At 42.3% G+C, this 19,939-nt stretch overlaps 1 protein-coding gene across 1 annotated transcript in view; it reads right to left on the minus strand.

The window, feature by feature from the left end:
• The window catches only part of Tcf4 (transcription factor 4), a 345,858-nt gene that overhangs the window by 119,972 nt on the left and 205,947 nt on the right, over positions 1 to 19,939 (minus strand). The window contains exons 7-8 of the mRNA XM_032885763.1: positions 5,453 to 5,582; positions 4,946 to 4,995 (exon numbers count right to left, since the gene is read on the minus strand). Coding sequence (XP_032741654.1) covers positions 4,946 to 4,995; positions 5,453 to 5,582 — 180 coding nt within the window. The remainder of the gene's footprint in view (positions 1 to 4,945; positions 4,996 to 5,452; positions 5,583 to 19,939) is intronic.

The raw sequence follows: 19,939 nt of genomic DNA on the forward strand, positions 1-19,939 counted from the left end.
AAACATTACTGAACTTAAAGCTTAAGAGACTGGATTAATGAATTCTGCATTTCCTGCATGAAAAAAAATAAATATCTAGTGACAACAATTTTCTCGGTTCTGACGGTGTCCCCAGTGCTGTGTTCTATATGCCGTATAAACTGGGTGGCTACTTCGTGTCCTATTTGCATGGCTTAATTACATCACCCTAATCTCCTTCCTCCCTATGTATTTTCATAATTTATTGACTTCATTTAGGTAATCAAATCTCCTATTTGAGTATCTTTAGCAAGGATCTTAGTACACTGAGTTCAAAGTTGATGCCCACGGAGCTGACCTGATGGGTTATAATTATTATAACTGCAAACCATTATAATTGTGTGCAACATCACTACGGTTGTGCGTATGCATCCCTCCAGGAAAAGAACCTCGAAGACACCTTCTAGTCTATCTTACAAGACCGGCTGCTTCTACAAGTCCCCAATGCAAGTCTTAGTTCAGGTAGCTGGTAGTCAGTTTACTCATGGCACATTAGTACTGCCCCAATCATACTAAAAAGGGATGTGTTTCTGCTTGGGTTAAAATGCGCCACGAGGTACAGAACGAGGTGTCTGTAGGACAACTCTCAAGGGCATGATGGCCGACATGTTTTTAAATAGTGTTTTCAAACCTTATAACTTCTGGGCTTCTACTAAGAAATAAACAAGTTAGCAATTTCTCTTGAGAAATCATTTGAGATTTCTTCAAGCATCTGAGGAGGAGAAAAAAGACAAAACGCTTGAAAGTATGGATTCACTAGCATATTTAAAACCTTCATTTTTTAATGTCATAAAAATTGAAGAAAATAAATACTGTTAGTGTTATTTGCGTTCACTGATGTATCTGATAATTTCTATATAGAAAGATAGCTAAGTCCAGACTGAAAGATTCAATTTTACCTAAGGATTCATGTTCCTTGGGGATCATATGTTATCAAATACGTGCTAGGGTTTTGTTTTCTCAAATCCACCTAAGGACCCACTCATGCCTCAAATTTTCTTGGAGATGCTTCAATCTTATTTTAGAATCATTTCCTCAGGATCTACGCATCCAAAATGATCTCGGACCACATAATGCTTGCCAGTTCCTCCTGAATTAAACATAAATAAATAAACCAAAACTACAATTTAGCATGGAAATTAGATTTTACTGAAAAATTCAGTTTTGTGAAAAATCTCACTGTTGATGACAGAGACCATAAAATAGCTCTCGGGGTAAACCTTTATGTTTCCAGAATCTCACAATGTTCCAGAAAGCCTGAGGGAGCCTAGGGGGAGGTCCGAGATTGAAGTGGAGACCGACTCCACAAATGTCTGAATTACAAAGTCATAACTCTTCATACATTCTGATAAAACGTAGATAATTTCAATACGAGGATGGAGGCTTCCTATGTTTACATGTGAGTGAGCACAATAAAATTTCCAAACGACATCTGCTCCCTTTTCTGTGCATTTGATAAGAATATTTTTAAACAGTACACTTGGAAATTGTTCCTTTCTAGATTTTAATTCTATCATGTTAATTTCTAGCTAAAAAAAAAAAAAAGCGTGGATCATTTCTCCTAAGCTGTAATTTGATATGGTGCGTTTTTTTCCTCCGCATAAATACACGACTGGATTGGTAAGATTGTTAGGATATTCACAAACAAGCAACTTGCTGGGAAGGGTAGTAAAACTTCCAAGGGATAAGATCACAAGGAAATGTGGTTTTAAAGAGACAACCAAGGTTCAGAGATCTAACCAGACGAGAAGTTCACATGTAGGTTCAAAAGGCTGGAAATGCTAAGTGGTCAGGGGCTTCAAGGACTAGCATAGCTTTATTATCTAAGTCCCTTCAGACAAGAAAGGCTCTCAGACAGTGGCACGCGGCTGAAAGGGTAACGAGTTAGGGTGTGGGAAGAAATCGGGACAACCTTCCACAGCAGAAGATGGAGTTCCCTGAACAAGTATCATTCCCCACAGTTTTTCCTTAACCAAAGTATCATAGACATCACCCCAGAGAGCCTGTCTTCTCTTCTTCTATGGTTCTAAAGGTATTTGTGGATGATGGTCCTATGTCAAGCTTTCACAGTGGCTCAAGGTCTCCAGATGTGGCATACAGTACAAATGCATGGTCATGCCTTGTACCAAAACTATGACATGGTTTTGGGTTAAGTTCTCTGTCTCTGTCTCTATCTCTGTCTCTGTCTCCCCCCAAACTCCCTTCCCTCCCATCTCTGCCTCTCCCTCCCCTTCCCTCTCTCTGTAGGCAAAACAGAGCTTTAAAACAAAGCTAGGCAGTCCTCCCAACCTCCTTGACCCAGATAGTCTGAAAGAGCCCCCAAGAGCTATTGAAGTCCATTTCTCTCTCTCGCCGTTGTATTACCATGTGTGACTATGGGATACTACACTGTAAATGCTCCTCTGTTGGTCTATGAAAGAGAAAGGGGCTATTTCACTGGGGATAGGGGATGGACAGGCATGACAGATTGTAATAGATTTATTACTAGTTTTCGTGGTAAATGTGTATTTAAGAGAACATCAATTTCTTTAATCAATTCACTGCCAGAGAAGGCTGACCCAACCTTTCACTCACTCTCTGTTACACAGGTATTCGAGAATATGTTGGAACTAGGTTTAGAAGTTTCAGACACATCGCATAATTCTATTTGAACTTAAAAAAAAATAAGAGAGACGGAGATCTAAAAATACAGAAATCTAGATCGACTAGAGCTAAAGTGTTACTGTGTCTAGCACAGACTGTTTCCTGAAATCAAGTAAAAATACACACTTGATGGTGGCAAGGCATGGGATCTCCTTATCAGTAACAGAATACAACAAAGCCAATGAACACGAAGTAAATCCCAACCACAAGAGGACTGGGATGTTCTAGAATTACCAGTACAGCAGTGTTAGGAGTCCGAAATTGCTCAAATTTATCTTATTCTTTCTGTTTCAACCTTGATCTTGTTCCTCATCTTTGAAAGAAGGGCTGTATACATCAAAGTATCCTTTAGGACGGCTAACACCTTTAGCCACAAAAAAGTCCTCTCAGAAGGTTTAATCGTAAACCGACTGTCCATCCGAAGCCAAAACTTGAATAATATAAACAAGTTTCTAATTTCTGATATTCATGTGTTAAAAGAAAAAAAAAAGATTTTCTAGGCAGGGCACAGTATGATCTGCCACCACCAGCAATAAAAACCTCTTGACCAGGCTGAAGAGACCAGTGAACTACACAGAAATATTTACGTTTATACTTAAATATTTAAATGAATTAAGAGAAGTTACTGATAATCAATAATATCGTAGCCACTTTAAATAGCTCCTATGAAACTGTGACTATTTCTGCAATTTTTTTATTTTTGTAGTAAAGTAAAACACGAATTTCGACTAAGAGCCCGAAGTTTATTTTCATCTAAGACGTAGATAAAATGAGATAAAATGAGTTTTCAGTGCTTCCGTGCACAGTCACGCTGTCATCATTGACCTTCCACCCTTCTCATGTTTCTACTACTACCAGGGTTATGCTACGTTCAAAACAGAAACAACGTCAAGGGCTTTATCGCTTGAAGCTGCCCTTAAAACTATTCATCTAGAGTTCCCTCTACAGGAACTCTACCACGAACTCCGAGCTGGAAATCAGCCGACAAAAAGCAGCCAACCTGAATAAAATATAGGAACGCAAGAAATAACAACACGGCACGGTTTTAAGTGACGTATTGATATTCCAAAATGACTATTTTATATGCCATTGGCAGTTTTATTTACACAATATTTTTCCATATTTATGGCTAATTTTGTGGTGCTTCTTCAACATTATCAAGTCTGATAATCAGCATACAAAATTTGTGAGGTTTCTCTTTTGATACGACTTATTCTGATATATTCATCTAATAATTTTTTTTTTTGGATGAGCTGAACTGAAATCAAGTCAGATACACAGGTGTGTGGGTTAATCTAGCACATTTGCGAAAGCCATTATTCTCCTAATTTACTAAAAATGAAATAAAACCAACGAGTGCACTGATTGGTAATACATTTCTGGAAATCTAAATATAATTTTGTCTTAAAGTATAAGGACTTATAAGGCCCATTAGCCTTTTTTTTTTTTAAAGATACTAGAAGATTACATTAAACTGTCTTTACATGTACAACACTGGAAGGAACGAAAAAAACACAGGTAAGAGAGAGAGGAAATCATATTTTTACTTTACAGGAGGAGAAAATTACTAGCAATGGATCAGTTATACACAAGTTAAATACTCGGAGGACCTAAAATTTGCAAATACATGAACTCAAATCAGTGTGTCATACATTTCCTGTGATTATAACCAACTTTTCCTAGGTTGGAGGTTGGGGCTTGGGGCATCACGGCAGCACCCCCCCCTCCACAGCCCCAGGTATCACAAATGCCCAGAATGCTTTGGTGCCGGCTGAATTCTCCTAGTCTCACTTTTGCAGACGGTGACCACCTTTGCAGCTTCTATTCATCCACCTCTTCAGAAAATAGAGACATTCTCCCTGCACCCTGGGCTGAAACCCATGTAATTTTTCCCTAAATCCGCTCCACAAATCTCCTTTCACATGCAAATCCATAAATCATCATAATACTGACAAAGAGTTTAACCGACACATGAAACTAATACTGAGGCTCTCCAAAGCCCTGTACAGGTAAAGCTCTACAACTTGAGGCACCTTTTCAAGGCTCTCTTCAGAGCTTAACTTGCTGAATGCCAACAGAGGCCTGTAGCCTTCCAGCAGGGGCTATTAATCACCACAGTGAGGGTCAGGTACAGCTGGCCATTCCCCTCTCTCCACATTCTAGATGTGCGCACAGCAGCTCTGGGCACGTGGAACCTCATCGCCTCCGTTAGCCTTCTACTGACACCAAACACATACACAATGGACAAAGTACAGAGCTAAAAAAAAAAACAGGCAGTACTTACTGAAGATGGCAAGCCCGGGGGAACTTTTCTGACTTTCTTTGTCTGCACCTCTGAAAGAAAAGCGAAGATGCCATGAGTTCCCACATGCCCAAGTCTCCAAACGAAAAGATATCAAACCAGGGCGTTACTGAGCTTAGAGCGGACTTTCTTTAATAGACACCCCAACTTGCTTTCAGTCTACCACAGATGAAATGCCACTTTGCTGGTGAAAAACGAAGAGACGGGGGTCTACCTTGCGACTACTTTGTGCTTTTAAAACACAGGTTTCTTGTGGGTGCGGTCAGGTGACACGCCAAAATAATCAAACATTTTAAAAAGTTATGGCGTCGCGCAAATGGTTACCATATCCCCTGGGGGAGTAGGAGAAGCGCCAAGCTGAGGATTGGCTCGAATCTTTTGGGATGGGTGGGGGTGGGGGTCTTTTGGGGGCAAAGTAGGAGTAGTGTAGCAATTTTTTTTATATATATTAATAAAGATTCCAAGCATTCAAACAGAAGAGGGCCTTACCCATGGTACTACTGTGGAGAGGCCTCCGCCGGGCGTTATTGCTGGAATATGGGTAGTACTGGGAGCCAGGTTTGGTGGGCGAAAGGGTTCCTGGGTTGCCCATATCCATGTCCCCTCCGAGGAGACTCTGCTAGAAAAGGAGAAAAAAAAATAGATGTTTAATTTTTCACATTTACCTCCTCGCACCTGATGGTAAACAGAGCAATACAGAAACCAGCATTTGCTGAGCTAAGACAATTCCCAGTTATCCAAAAGCAAACGCCACGGAGGAGGCTATCATCAATTTGGGCATTTTCAACCCTTTACTTTGAAGAAGGCAAAATGGTGCCCCCTTAAACCAAATAATATTTTTAAAAATCATTTTAGATGATGAGAACTTTAATTTCATAAGAAAATATCATTTCTTTAAGATAGACGTTTTCTTTCCCCATACTTAGGCTCCGACCTGGGAACCATGCAGACCCATGTTTCGAAAGGACCAACCCGAATGTCATTTTTTGAACGCACACGGTTTTCCCAGCTGCACGCACTGGGAGTGAGCGTGGACAGTCCACTTTCTATGGGACACATCCTGATCACTGGGGACTTTACGAGGCTCTCATGGAGCACAGAATGCCAGATGAGTGGAGAAGAAATTCAAATCCCAGGGCAAACTTTCAATCTCATAGCAAAAGTAGGCGTCCTCTAAAAACGGTCCTCTAAATCCGAGGAGCTCTCCTGAAGACTACCGGAAACTGAAACAAATCCCCCTGGAGTCAACATTTACCTGAACACTAGAACGTTCCCACAACATCATCGAGTTGTCACGACGGTGTGACAAATTGCTAAACTTTCGAAAAAATGATGACATAAGACGGATTACATAATATTATGTTTCCTAAAAGCTACCTAGGAACTTACCCACAATACATAAACCGCCTGGTTACGCTGTGCTTTGGACACATTGTCCTTTAAATTATTCTGATAGGCAATAAAACGAGTGTAGAGAGCACCGTTTATATTAAGAACAAATTTGCTATTTAATAAAGAAATTTTAAAATTAAGTACTAAAAAATCTAACTTTATCGTTACTTGTAATCAACTTTTACTGACTGAACTAATTACTGTCCTTGATAAAGTACAGAATGTGTTTTCCCTAATCTAAATTCTAATCACCGTGTCACTCACAACAGACTTAGGGATGCTTCACTAACACACTATTCACATGCAAAATACTCTAAATAGCCCAATTATGACTCTGCCCCTGTTCCCTGGTTAACCCGCTGAGAACTGAAAAATTTCACAAGGCAGTCACCACCTAAAACAAAGGGTCCTTGTTTTAAATTAAGACAGTCTTTTTGAGTCCTAAATAGCTCAACAAAGTGGTATGTCTTCCAGTGAAAGCAGTTGGTCAAATATGACCCATAAGCGGGGAAATAAAAGTTCAAAGCTCTCCTAGCCACCACCATATAGCTAAATATCATAGAGAGAGCTGACCAAGGCAGGGGATTTCTGTGACTAATGGTGAACACTCTGTAACAGGATAATCAGCCATTGGCATTCCTGTCTTCACCGCGTCAAGCTTACGACGTGTTCAGGGATACACGGTAAACATCACTTCAGAAAAAAAGAAACCCCTGAAGAAGAAATTCTAGGAGTGGAGACATATTCCCGAGCAACCAGTTAGCAGTTTACTGCTAGCATCTGAGTTTCAGCCACGAAGGATGAAAACTGGGTCATTAGCCAGACATAAACCTAAGATCCACACGCCCAGCTCTTGGCCTTCTAGAACTTCCGGAAGACGCAGAAGCATTAATGGTGGCAAACTAAAGCACCATACCCCGTCACGGCCAACTTTTCCAGGAATTGGGGGTTTAGAGGTACGACACCAAACGCTTTAAAAATCATTTTTAGGTATTCAAAGAGGGCGAATCTCAACCTGAAATTTCACTCTTGAGAAATTCTTAGTGACCAAAATCTACATCTGTATGAATACCAATCCGAGATATTTTCTTTTGAAATCTCCACTGGTGAGGTGGGAAAGATATGAAGTCCATAAATTGGTAAATCTACGACTGAGTCTTCATTTTATTAGGAAAGGAGTTTGAAAACAACCAGACATTGTTGTTATTGTCTCTTTCACAGGACGCTGAACCTCCTGAATTCTAGGCACATGGTCTACTGTTGTTACCTCATTCATGGCTCATGAACTAAGACGAGCTTGGCATGTGCCAACCCGGCCAACACTGTATTGGCAACCATCACTCTCATCCCCCACCCCCACCCCACCCCAAATATATAAAACCCCCAGGAAAGGCCTGAATAAATATTCCGAAATCTTCACTTTTCTTTTCCCTGGGTCTAACCATTGGTTGATTCCGACTGGCCCTGGTAAGCGTAGGTTCCAGTCCCAGAAAAGGACATTTATGTAGTAGGCAGTCATAAAAACAAACAAGCAAGCTGACCTGGGTTTTAGTGGCATTCACAATAGAGCTGTGGAGGAAAGATAATGATTGCCTAGCTACTGGCTGTGGCTGACCTCCTTGTTGTTGATTTCAAAGAAAGTCTTCCTGTATGCCAGTCACAAGCAGATCAGCATCCAATTTGTCTATGCAGCCACGGGAGCTACGCGGGTCCCAGGACCAAAAGCCACAGAACACTTCCAACTAGCGACTCCTGGCAATCTCCCCCTGCCCACCCAGCCCCCCAAAAGCACATTCCTGCTTCTTTCTTTTAGATCTGTTTGTTCCCTTTTCTTTTCCACTCAGACAATGGGGCATTCTTCTAAAGAAACAAAAACAAACATTTCCTCAAACTTAAAGGGGCCTTAATCGCCCCCACAGGGAAAATGAAGATAAAAATATATGTGTTCTTATTATAGAGTCTACTTGTAAAATGAACAATAACTATTTACTATTGTTTGGTCTTTATGTCACACGCCTAACCCTCTGTGGCGATGAGAGAGATCAAAAATAATTTCCACTCCCGAAACACTTGTTTAGAAGTCAATGACATTTGATTAAGGCAAATTATATAAAAAGTACACATAAAAGATAAGGCATTCATCTGTCTGTAAAATTGCCTCCAAGTATGTATAGCTTTGGAAAACAAACTTATGCTTCACGGAAGTTAAGTTTAAGAGCTGTCTACTCTCAAAATGAGCAAATGCATGCTTGCCTTAAATAGGATTAGAAAAGTTTTAGGGTCCTGTTTGGGGTCTGTTTGATTGTTTTGGTTTGTCTGATTTGGGCTTTTGTTCTGTGGTTATTCTGGGTCCACAGCACTTAGCCCCTCCTGTCAGCCAGGATACACTGGAAGCAAGATAAGGTGCTTGCTTCACACAGCAAACCTATACATCTTAGAGCCAGACTTTGTAAACCTTCTTAACTGCTCACATGTGAGGAGAAAAGCCATTTTCTTCTGGTCCAAAGAGAAACTGTTTCAAGCCTTATTAAAATACATACCAAAGAATAAGACCTACTCACTTTGTTCAGTAATCGTAAATGTTTGGAGAGGTACCCCCATGCACCAGCAACAAGCCGAGTCTGGCATAGCTATTCCTACACTGAAGTCAAGGTTCTGGGAGAGTCTGGTCAATCGAACTGTAGTTTGTTTCGTAGCCCGTGTGAACTTGCAGACTACCCTAGCATCAGCCCTTAGTCCACTTGGGAGCTGACTGCCTTCATTCCTTGATCAACTACCGAGCAGTGCAAGTGAAAGGAAGGATGTAAACCACAAATGAAACTTGGGAAACAGCGAAGCGGCTTATACCTCAAATTAGATTTATAACTGAATGGTAATCAAAAATAGAAGTAACTGCTCAAAGCTTAAATTATCAACTCCTTTCCCCCCCCCCTTGTTAAACTAAAATCATCTTGCTCTGAACTATTATTCCATTTCAGTCAGCGCTTTAAGTGTAATGGGTGGGTGACTCATTTCTAAAAAGGAAGATTTATTTACCCTTAATTGTAGATATGAGTGAGATCAGAGCTATGCACACTGGTTCGGGGAATACGATTAATTTATCTAATAGGCGAATGGCCTTGAAATTTCAGAGGTGGGACCTAGGAAAGCCAACGGGGGAGCTGGGAGGGCGGGTTTAGGAAATCTCCGAGGGGGAAAATGTGCCCCTCGCTTTTGAGGCTTTCTCTGCTTTTGCGTCATTACCGTTACGTTCTGATCTGATATCAGACACAACATCTTGGGGGAGGCTACGGCAGAACACAAGAGAAGCAGTCTCAGATGAAACCAGATTAAGCTCCTTTTCTGAACTTTTGCCAAATGCACGCGAGCCTAATTCGTGTTTGGGTCTTCTAGCGCTCACACAGCTGCAAGCTCGCTCTTTCATCCCAGACCCAAGTGATGTACAGTGGCTTTGTATGGCGAGCGGGCTCCGTACAGGCAAGGGTTTGTTATCTTCATATGGAAATCGAATCCAGCATGGCTATCAAACTTACGAATTGTTGGATATCCGGATAGGTGCCTAATAGACGTTTGCAGCAGTGGGTACAAAATAGACGTGGAGAGGAACTACAAAGTAGCTATGTCTTAAAACACTGATCGCCGCTGAGGTCTTATCTACCCGGCTAATTCTGCACAGAATTAGGTTTTCAAAGACACTGCTGAACAAGATTCCTAACAGCCATGGGGAAGTTTTTGCAAATCCCCATCGAATAGCTGCTGCTGATTTTGCCATTTTGACCACAGAAGGGCCATTGCTGACTTACTCGGTAGCAGGAGGGGGCCGTAATTTTGCTGCTGTTCGCACTTACTCGGCAACCTAGAATATATCCTGCACCGAAGGGCAATGAAGAGCACAGTAATTCCACCTGTCCACTTTTGAACTTCAAAGCTCACAACTGAAGGTCAGACCTTGGGCAGCCTTTGTCCCTGATCTCTGAAGGTACAGAAAAAAAGGCACTGTTGAAGCGGCTTGCTTTCATTTCTGTCCTGGGCTTGGTTTCAGCAAAGGAGAACTTGTAAAAAAAAATTGGAAAGGTGGGATGGCAGAGATAATCACGGGCTGAGATGGCTGCCGTGTGGCAGAAAAAAATACAAATTATGGAGGTTATCCCTCAGCAAGTAGTTTCTTTTAAGAGATTCTAGACATCTCAAGAAATAAACTATATTAAACCTATGGTCCACGTTGTCTTCCATAGGAAATCAGAAATAAATCCGAGCTAGGCCTGATGAGGTCATCCCAGGTATTTGGGAGGCGGAGGTTAAAGGATTGTGAAAGGCAGAGCCTGCAGGGGCTACAAGGCCAGCAGGGGTAGCAAGATCTTGTCTCAAAATAAAAAAAGTAAAAGAGAGCTGGTGATATAACTTAGTGGTAGAGCAGTTCCTTAGAATATGCAAGGCAATAGGCTCAACCCTTACTGCAATAAATGAAGGAAGGGAAGAGGAAGGAAAGAAGGAAGGGAGGGTGGGAGGGAGGGAGGGAGGGAGGGAGGGAGGGAGGATGATTGATTCAAGCACAGTAAGAAAAGAGACCCAGAGAGTTCTGCACAGACCTGGAGCTCAGAGGCATAGGGACTGACTATGACTACCCTTACCTTGTCTGTCAGAGGGACTGATAAATGGCTTATTGGAGCTGTTGGGACTAGAAGGAACAACATATGGAAAATGTCCGGCAGAACCGGTGCCCAGCACATACTTCACTGACCTCCCTGGGCCCTATTTTATACTTTCCCTTTTCAAAGCCAATCATGAGCATTTACTGACTATGCATTTGATACTTTTTAAAATAATTTTCTTCTACCATGATATAAATAAACAAATGAACAAACTTTACAGTTTTTGGTTGGACATGTGCATAATTCCCAAAGAATTCAAGTGACCTTGAACAAAATTACTTATTGTAACAGATTGGATTTCACCAAACATTTCAAAATTCAAATACATTGTCTTTCCTTGTAAAGAAACAAAACACCTTATATTTAAATGTTATAATGCAGTATAAAAGTTGCTATGGTAACTGTAACTTAATGTATAATGTGGTAATAATGAAGTAAAGATGCATGCGTTTTTTGTTTTTTTGGGCTTTTTTTGTAGCGGAAATTACGACTGTCCAAGGATTGACGAGATTTATACATCCACCCATTTGATTACTTCTCAAACTAAACAACAACAACCCATTGTTTATTGTATACATTAAGCTGAGAAGGTTTCTCTGTGGTTCATAGAAATGCATTCTGGAAGCCCAGGTCAACTATTACATATTAGAAAGAGGATTAATTTGGTTGCTGGGAGGTGTGAGTTTGGGAGGGGAAAAAAAAAGCACCAAACAACCAGAAATTTAGAATAAAAATATGAATCAAAAAAATTCTTATGTAAAGTATGCAGAATTTAACAAAAGTACATTCTTGTCAATTAAAACTCTCAGGTTGGGCCAGGAAGTTCGTTTACTTTATAATTTGATAGAAAACCACAAATAGCATATAAACAGTATCTGCCTTGAAACGTTCTTCATTAGAAATAGTAAACCAAAGTAAACCAAGAAAACTGTGAACAACGCAAACATGCAAAGGAATTAGCACCAGTCCTGTAAAGATGGGGCTCGAGGGCTGAAAGCATCACTTGACCATGGTGCTATTAAGTAAAAGATTGCCAGTCTGGTCTCATGTCAGTCTTTATCATGCTGGATGGGGAGAATTCAAATAGAAGGTTATTATTGTAAAAATGTTTGACTCTCGGGGCAAAGATATGGAAGATCCATTCTTATGGTACTGGTCTCTCAGGGAACAGGAATGGGGAAGAGGGGACGGGGTCTCCTTCATGAACCTTGACAGGGCACTCCATTAGAGCCTAATGGCCAACTCTGCAAGCTATCTCTAAGCAAAATGTGCATTAACACTTGGCTTCCAAACACCCGCTCCTTCCTGAATGTGTGGGCGATCAGGAACTGGGTGGTGGTGGTGCATGGAGGCCAAGCTCATTGATATGCATCTCAGAATAGGAAATGATTTAGGTGATTCAATTTTTGACTCCCTATAGTGCCTAACATGGAGACCCATAGCAGAACAGACCACAGGAGAGAGGAACACAGACAGCAAGGAGAGGCAGGGCAAATAAACACTAAAGCAAGTGAGTAACTGTTTAAATTGGTCGACTGGAGCAAAGAGAGTGTGCAAACCTTGTTCCTACTGTTGTTGCTGCCAATAATACTAAGTACAGCCGGAGACAAGTACAGATCCTTCGGACATTAACATGGCGGACGTTAACATGTACTGTAGTTTCTGACATACACATGGACATTTACAGTGCTATTCCACATGGCTAGCAAGCAGTGGAGGCCTGTTTGACTTGACACATAAGCTTGAGCTTTGTGTTCTCTCTGCCCCAAGTCCCTCATCGATAGTTGGAGCTATGAGCTAGTTAGGGAATGGTAACTTACGGAGTACCTCTCTTCTTCCTGCAGAAGAATCATCTAACACAGTAGAATCCAGCAGGGCTACATGTGAATGCCACCAAGCCCCAGGTAACCTGGATATGAAATCTTAGTGGTTGTTACTTGTCTGGGACATGATAGCATGATTGCATCCGCCGTGAGAATGACTGGGATGATAAGAAATATTTAGAAACTTGACGTCCGAGTTTTCTCACTCCAGACTGTGGTCCCTTCAAGGCAGAAAGTGAGCTCCCTTGTCTCTGTGACCTTGGCATCTGGCACAGTGGGTCCCGATACAGCTCGTGCCAAAAGTAAATGTCAACTGATTAAGTTAACTAATTAGCAGGGGAATGCGCTTACGGGATTTCAACCATTACTGTTATGAACATATTCTGGATCCCATGTCAGCGGAAACACAGTTCCTAAACTTCTGCTTGCAGTATCATCCTAAGATTTTTCTCCTGCCACATCAGATGAGCACTCAAAAGCTAAGTATGGTTCCTGATGTACAAATGTCTCAACAAATATTTTCTACAAAATCTTCCCCAGTTCCCTGGTTATCACTCCAGTCCAACGAAGAAGAGGTAAGAACCAGGAACCAAGAACTAAGAAGAGTTGGTAATGTGTGTGAAGAAATTAGTGGTGTGCTCTACAAAGTCCCTCGTACAGCTGCTGACCTTCATTTTCATGCATGGTTTATATAAGGGAAATGGATAAATTTCCCTAAACAGGTATGGTTGTTGGAGAGTCCACTGTTTACAGAAGGGCCAGGTTCTTGAGTAGGGCAACAGGAGAAATGCAGGCATTGACTAGCTGAACACCTATAGCAGAACAGACCACAGGAGACAGGAATACAGACAGCAAGGAGAGAGAGAGAGGCAGGGCTTGTGAAGACTTCTGTCATATTCTGAGACAGAATGTCTTTACACAGCCCTGGCTGGCCTTGAACTCATAGAAATCATCCAGCCTCTGCCTCCTAAGTACTGGGATTAAAGGCATCAGCCAGCACACCTAGCTTGCGGAGTCTTTTAAAGAGGATGGTTACTCTGAGGAACACAGCATAGGAGACAGTCTGGGAGAATTTGAACTGGCTCGCAAAGAAATTGTTCTCCCTGGGGTTCCTCTAAATATCTTAGAGACCTAGCCTTCAGATTCTACTTTCTTGACTACTAAAATCCCCTTGGCTGAGACAGAAGGGAAGCCAGAGAAATGACGAGAGCAGACTTCAGAAACAAATGGGGTCATCGGCGGAACTTGACAACAAAGTTCTGAAGCATTTCTTCACGTGAGGTAGTCATTCTGTTCTCTCCAGACCACGTCGCACTTCCTAGGATACTTAGACACCTCACGGAAAAGGCCTCTGAAACTCAGAGCTGAGTCCATTTCCTCAAGTACAAAACCCTTCTGAGCTCACGAACTTTCAACCTCTCTATTCTCCCAAGGCAGATTTTCTCCTAATGCATTGTCCTGGATTCCCTTTACAGTCAGCCAACTGAGAGGATGCCTCTCAGCCTTTGCTATGTGCCGGCAGCTGTGGCGGGCCAGGAGTAAACAGAACGCTCAGGTGATGGCCTCTCCTAAAGATGGTCTGAGCGCAAGGTGTCTATATTTTCCCAACCGCCCGCCTTAAACCCCACTCCTGCAGCTTTAAGCTTTACAAGAGATGACTCCTCTCCTCCAAGGACAGGTCTTCCGCTCTGTATTAGATAAACCACTCCAAAACACCTCTGGAGGTGAGAATCAAACATCATCCCCTCAGGGCTTCTTTTCTCAGGACCCTTAAAGAAGTCACTTGCCCTACCCTGGGCCCTAGTCCATTCCCTTATCGCAGTGCCTTCGGATTTCAGACAGAGAGAGGGGAGACTTCTCAATAACGGACGTGTCACTCTGTAAACGATGCCAGTCGTGTGGTGAGCAGAAAATATCCACACAGAACTCTCTGGAGCTTAAGCTCTGTTGGCCAGGGAAGCCATTTAATTTTCGCAGCCCCTTGAGGGAGAATCTTATTAATCCCACTTTACAGATGAGGTGGCCTGAGGTAGAACTAAGTTCACTACCCACCCAAGATTACTTGAAAACCAAGGGACAACCAAATTGTGTCATTTCACTGACGGTAATTACGTCTCTTGGATTCGCGCGGCTCCTGGTAATATCACATCTGAAATTTTCAACAATTACCTCACGCTCGTCTTTAAATCATATGCTCGGAAGCCTGACCTTCTCCTTCCTCTGCTCTCTACCACCAGCAAGCTTCAGTGCTGAGGAACAATTTACCGCCATGCATTTAACTCTCAGGCTTTGAGTCCCAGTGACCTCCCTATGGAAACTCCACAGAGAACTCACTGGCTCCATGACAGATTTGTTTAGTAAAGTAGCTGCAACCAGTCTTGTTGTTGACCCAGCAGTGCTGTGCACAACCTAAGCAGCCCTTAGAGCTTTGAGGAAAATGATACAAAAACAACCAACAACTGGAAAACTTCACCAAGTTAGAAGACGACGGTGAGCTTTAAGGGCTCTTAGAGGAACTGTGGCGCATCTGCACGTATAAATATTCTCTTTCTCTCCTCGAGGATGTAGGACAGGTATATTTTTATTGCCTGTTCACATAATACCTCATTATAAATATATTTAGATATTGAGCATGTGGCAGTGACTTGATGAACTAGTTCACACGCCAGTTGAACAAAATCCATGAAAGGCTCCTGTGGAACACACACTTGCAAAGGGCAGAAATAATTCCCTGTTCCGATTTTTAAAAGAAACAGACACACTTCATCTTTTCACACAAAAACCTCCCCCAAGAAAAGGACTTGCATGGAACTAATCTGCTGCCTCGGAGCTCAGTTCAGACTGAAAGCGAAGCCAGGCGAACTTAAAACCCAGCAGAGGGGACAGCTGAAGGATGTAGACTGTAAAAGTCTCAGGACATGCATCAGAAATATTAATGCTTAGCTAGATAGACGTGCACACGCAAAGGCACACATACATACACACATCAGGACTCACTGCTTGACTCTATTTCCTTTGCAGTACTGGAGACTGACACCAGGGCTTGGGCATGCAAGGCAAGCACTCTATTCTAATGACACACTTCAGGCTTCTTTACTTTGCATTTTAAGACAGAATGTCATTTGCCCAGGCCAGCCCTGAGCTCTGTAATCCCAAGCAGCCATTAAATCTCCAATCCTCCTGCCTTTGACTCCCAAGTAGATAAGATTACAAGTCTGTGCTCCTGGGTCCTACTTACTAGAATCGTTTTAAAACATAAAAGCAAAATGTTTACATTTGTTTTCCGGATGTGGCTTCTGAACTCATTCACAATAGATGGGGCACATTAAGGGCAAGAACTGACAGATATGCGTGCTAATCCATGTCCAGGTCCCCTTTCTGTGGATGCACCTACCGTATTTGGACACTGTCCATAAATGCACTAGGTAAGTATCCTCATTGCTGTGGGATGAGGGTGATTTGGGAGCACAGTGGCAGAACACAGAGGCAAGAGGGCTCTGGAATATTCCTCCCTGGGTAATAATGAGCCTCTTAGAGAACTGTCCATCTTTTAACTTAACTGGGCCGATAGACAACAGGCTGAAGGTCAGGACTCTGTATTTCCTCATTTTCTTTAGTGAAATAAAGAATAAACAGAATTTATGTGATATTTGGTTATTTATTATTTTTTAAGTTGACTTTATGTTCATTCATTAAGCAGAAGATCCACAGTCTCGTTTCCCTACTTCTGATATTCTTAGAACTTGTAGTTTTGTGATTAAACAGGACCCAACGGGAAAACATTCCTGTTTGCCTTTAATCTTCCACGTGTGATAATTCACAAGGTTAGTTGTGGAAATAACATCTACTTAGTTCTTAGAAACTGCCTAAAACTCTACTGGGGTCAAGTGCCCAGTACATACTGTATGCATGTGCTGCCCTGAATAACTATGGCCCAATAGTTCTAAAAAAGGCAGTGTGATTTATGAAAATTCCTTTTCCCTCCCAAATGCTAAGCAGGCCCAGGGCTGCTCCGCTTCTGACATCAGAGGAGACCCGGCATTGTGGGGATGAAAAGGGACATCACAACAATCGGTCTCTAATTATTGTGAAAATACTGCAAACACCTAGATATAGCGGAAGTTTCGTTAGCACGCGCCTCGTGACTTACTCAAGATGACTGCACAGATTTGAACTTATGTGTTTGTCTAAGACTAGGTCTCCTACACACACAGAGCTGGCCTTCGTGTTTGCCTTGTTCGTTTGCCAGAGAATTAGACGTTTTGATTTTGGAGCTACCTAAACAGATAATGTTTCCTTCTTTTTGAAGGAAGATCTATATACTCAAAGTCAAACGGGTCAACCATCTGCGTTTCGCTCAGGTGACATGAGGCAGAGGCCCACCTCCATCAGAATCCATTGAGTGCTGTGCGGTTCAGTTCACTCCCCATTTGAAGCCAGGGTTCTCTATGAATTTCCGGTCCGCCGCTCTAAAGCTGTCTAAAGCAACCAGGGGCAAACCAACTTGCACACACAGCGTGCGTGCGTAGGTTTGTTCTAACCGAGCTCGCACGAACCTTGCTGCCCTTCCCCTGTTTTGCTAACTCACATACAACTTGCAGCTACTCCTTCACCTGAATAGCCGATAGGAGGTGAAGAATTTGAGGAAGTGATGGTGCCCCCAAGAAGCCTCGCACAGTGCAATTAAGATCCAGGCTCCTATTGCTTGGTGGAACCGTCACTATGGTCCCTGCAAACACTACTTTCTTCCTGTCTTTAGGTAGCAGTCATTTCTCTAGTAGGCTCAGGATTCCGTTCTAGGCACCAAGGATCAAGCCTAGGTCACTGTCCGGATTCATTTATTGATATGCAAGGACAAAAAAAGGTACAAATAAATATGATAGCGTGATTTAATCACTCACCTCTTCTGGGAAGACAGGGAAGGTCTGAAAGGTACCTTACATGTTCAAGAAGACTAGATGTAAAATACAAAGGCAAACTATGAGCACCTGTAAGAGGCAGGAGCCGTCCATACTTATGTATAGGACAGGACATTATCATATAGCACTGTGACTCTTACAACCCCCAGTGCAACACTCTAAGTGAGAGATGACTGAAGTGTCTACGATGGAGGGCTGGACAGCACAGAAACTCACAGAACAATCCGGGCACCTTGAAAATTAAAACTCAGGTAGAAGCAAAGCAAAAGACACAGCAGAGTGGAAGGGGGGGACAGGGGGTAGTGTGGGATGATGTCACAGGTGAGGCAGGTACAAGATAGAAGGAGGCCTGTCATTGGATGAGAAGGAAGGATGGGCGGGAGAAAAGTTTGAAGGAAGAGGAGACTAGAACAGAGAGAGAGGAAGAGAGGAGGAGAGGCGGAGAAGCCAGGGCAGGACAATGGAGGCTGACGTAAAGATCTCGCTCTGTGTATTTACAGGTTGTTATCAATGTTCTTAAGGGATGGATGGTACTGGGCTTTGTATGTTTAAGTGGGCAATTATATCTTATCAATTGGATCTAAGATTACTGTGTTGTGTGTTCTTTTATGTGATGGTTTGAGTGTAGGAAAGTGTGCGGTGGCAGGAGACACTGGGCTGCCGAGGAGTTGGGATGTGTTTCCCCATATCTTGGGACATCGAGATGCTAGACCAAGCAGGGTAAAAAAAAAAAAAAAAAAAGCAACCAATACTTTTTTTATTTATTTATTATATTTTTACAACAACAGGGTAGGGAGCATGGCCAGGACTCTACTCTCAGTACTCAGGAGCATAAGGGCTGAAAAATCAAAAGTCCACAGGCAGCTAACGCCACACGAGTGCAGAGAGTGGGAAGTCATTTGTAACGCAGGTCTGGAATTTTGGCTTTCTTTAAAACACATTGTAAGACTATGTCTTCATTTTAACCCCCAGGTGTCTGAGATACGGGGCTGCTTTGAAGCAGTTGACTGTGATTTGCCTCGTGCTCAGCACAGGCGTGGTTTTGCCAGCTGCAGACAGTTTCTGTGATTGTGTGAGGTTTGGAATCCTGGGAAGGTTTCAGAAGGTAGATAAAGGCTAGGGTCCTGAAAGGCAGGGTCGGTGGTCATTCACAGGGATTGGCTGAGGTTTGTAAGTACTCATGCTCAAAGAAGAAACAAGGTGAAAGAAATCAGATGCATAGATCTCTCTTTTCCCTCGATCCTTCCTGTCCTATCTACTGAGAGGGGTGAAATGGGGGGGAAAAAGAACCCACAAAGTAGCAAAAGCCAGCTACACTCATTTAAAACTAAATAAAGGAGGAAATGAAAGAGGAGAATGTGCTAATTAGGTTTTCTTTCTTTTCTTTCGTTCTTGATTCAAAATTACCTAGGAAGAGGGAGTCTCTGTTGAAGAAATTGCCTCCATCAGATTGGCCTTTGGGTATATATGTGGGTCTTTTTTTTTTTTTTTTTTTTTTTTTTTTTTTTTTTTTTTTTTTTTTTTTTTTGATTAAAGAATAATAAGGGAGAGCCCGGCTCATGTGGGAGCCACCCCTGGGCAGGTAATCCTGGGTGGTACAAGAAAGAAAGCTGGGCAAACGGGGGACAGCAATCGAGTAAGCAGCATTCCTCCACCGTCTGGAAAGTCTGCCTGGGTTTCCCTCAATGATGGAATGAACCTGTAAGATGAAAATAAACCCATTCCTCCCCAAGTTGGTGTTCGTTAGTATTTATCACAGTAACAGAAAAGCAAATGGAACAGAAGAAATAAAGCCAGAAGAAATCAATCAGGCAAACCCACAAAGTCGGACAAGACACAAGGAAATTATCCTGGCCTTAAAATTAAAGGGGGTAGGTTGTGGATTTTCAAAAGATCAAAGGCAGATAAAGCCGGAGAGCGACAGTCCAAGTGCTCCAGGGGACAAATGTCATTCGTTTCCTGTTGCTGTTTTGTTTTACTTTGGGATATTTGTTTTGTTTTCTCTGTGACAAGGTTTGACTGTATAGCTCAGACCAAGCATTACCTCATAATCCTCTTACCTCTGCCACTCATAAGGTAAGCTAAGAGGTGAAAGCCACTATGCCACAGAGACAAAAGGCCTTTGTTAGGGAACTGGTGAAAGTTCTGGGTCACTCAGGAAGAATCACTGAGAGTCTTGTCAGCTTTGGC

Source organism: Rattus rattus, chromosome 15 (assembly GCF_011064425.1).
Source record: "Rattus rattus isolate New Zealand chromosome 15, Rrattus_CSIRO_v1, whole genome shotgun sequence".
In the NCBI taxonomy this organism is placed as follows: domain Eukaryota; kingdom Metazoa; phylum Chordata; class Mammalia; order Rodentia; family Muridae; genus Rattus; species Rattus rattus.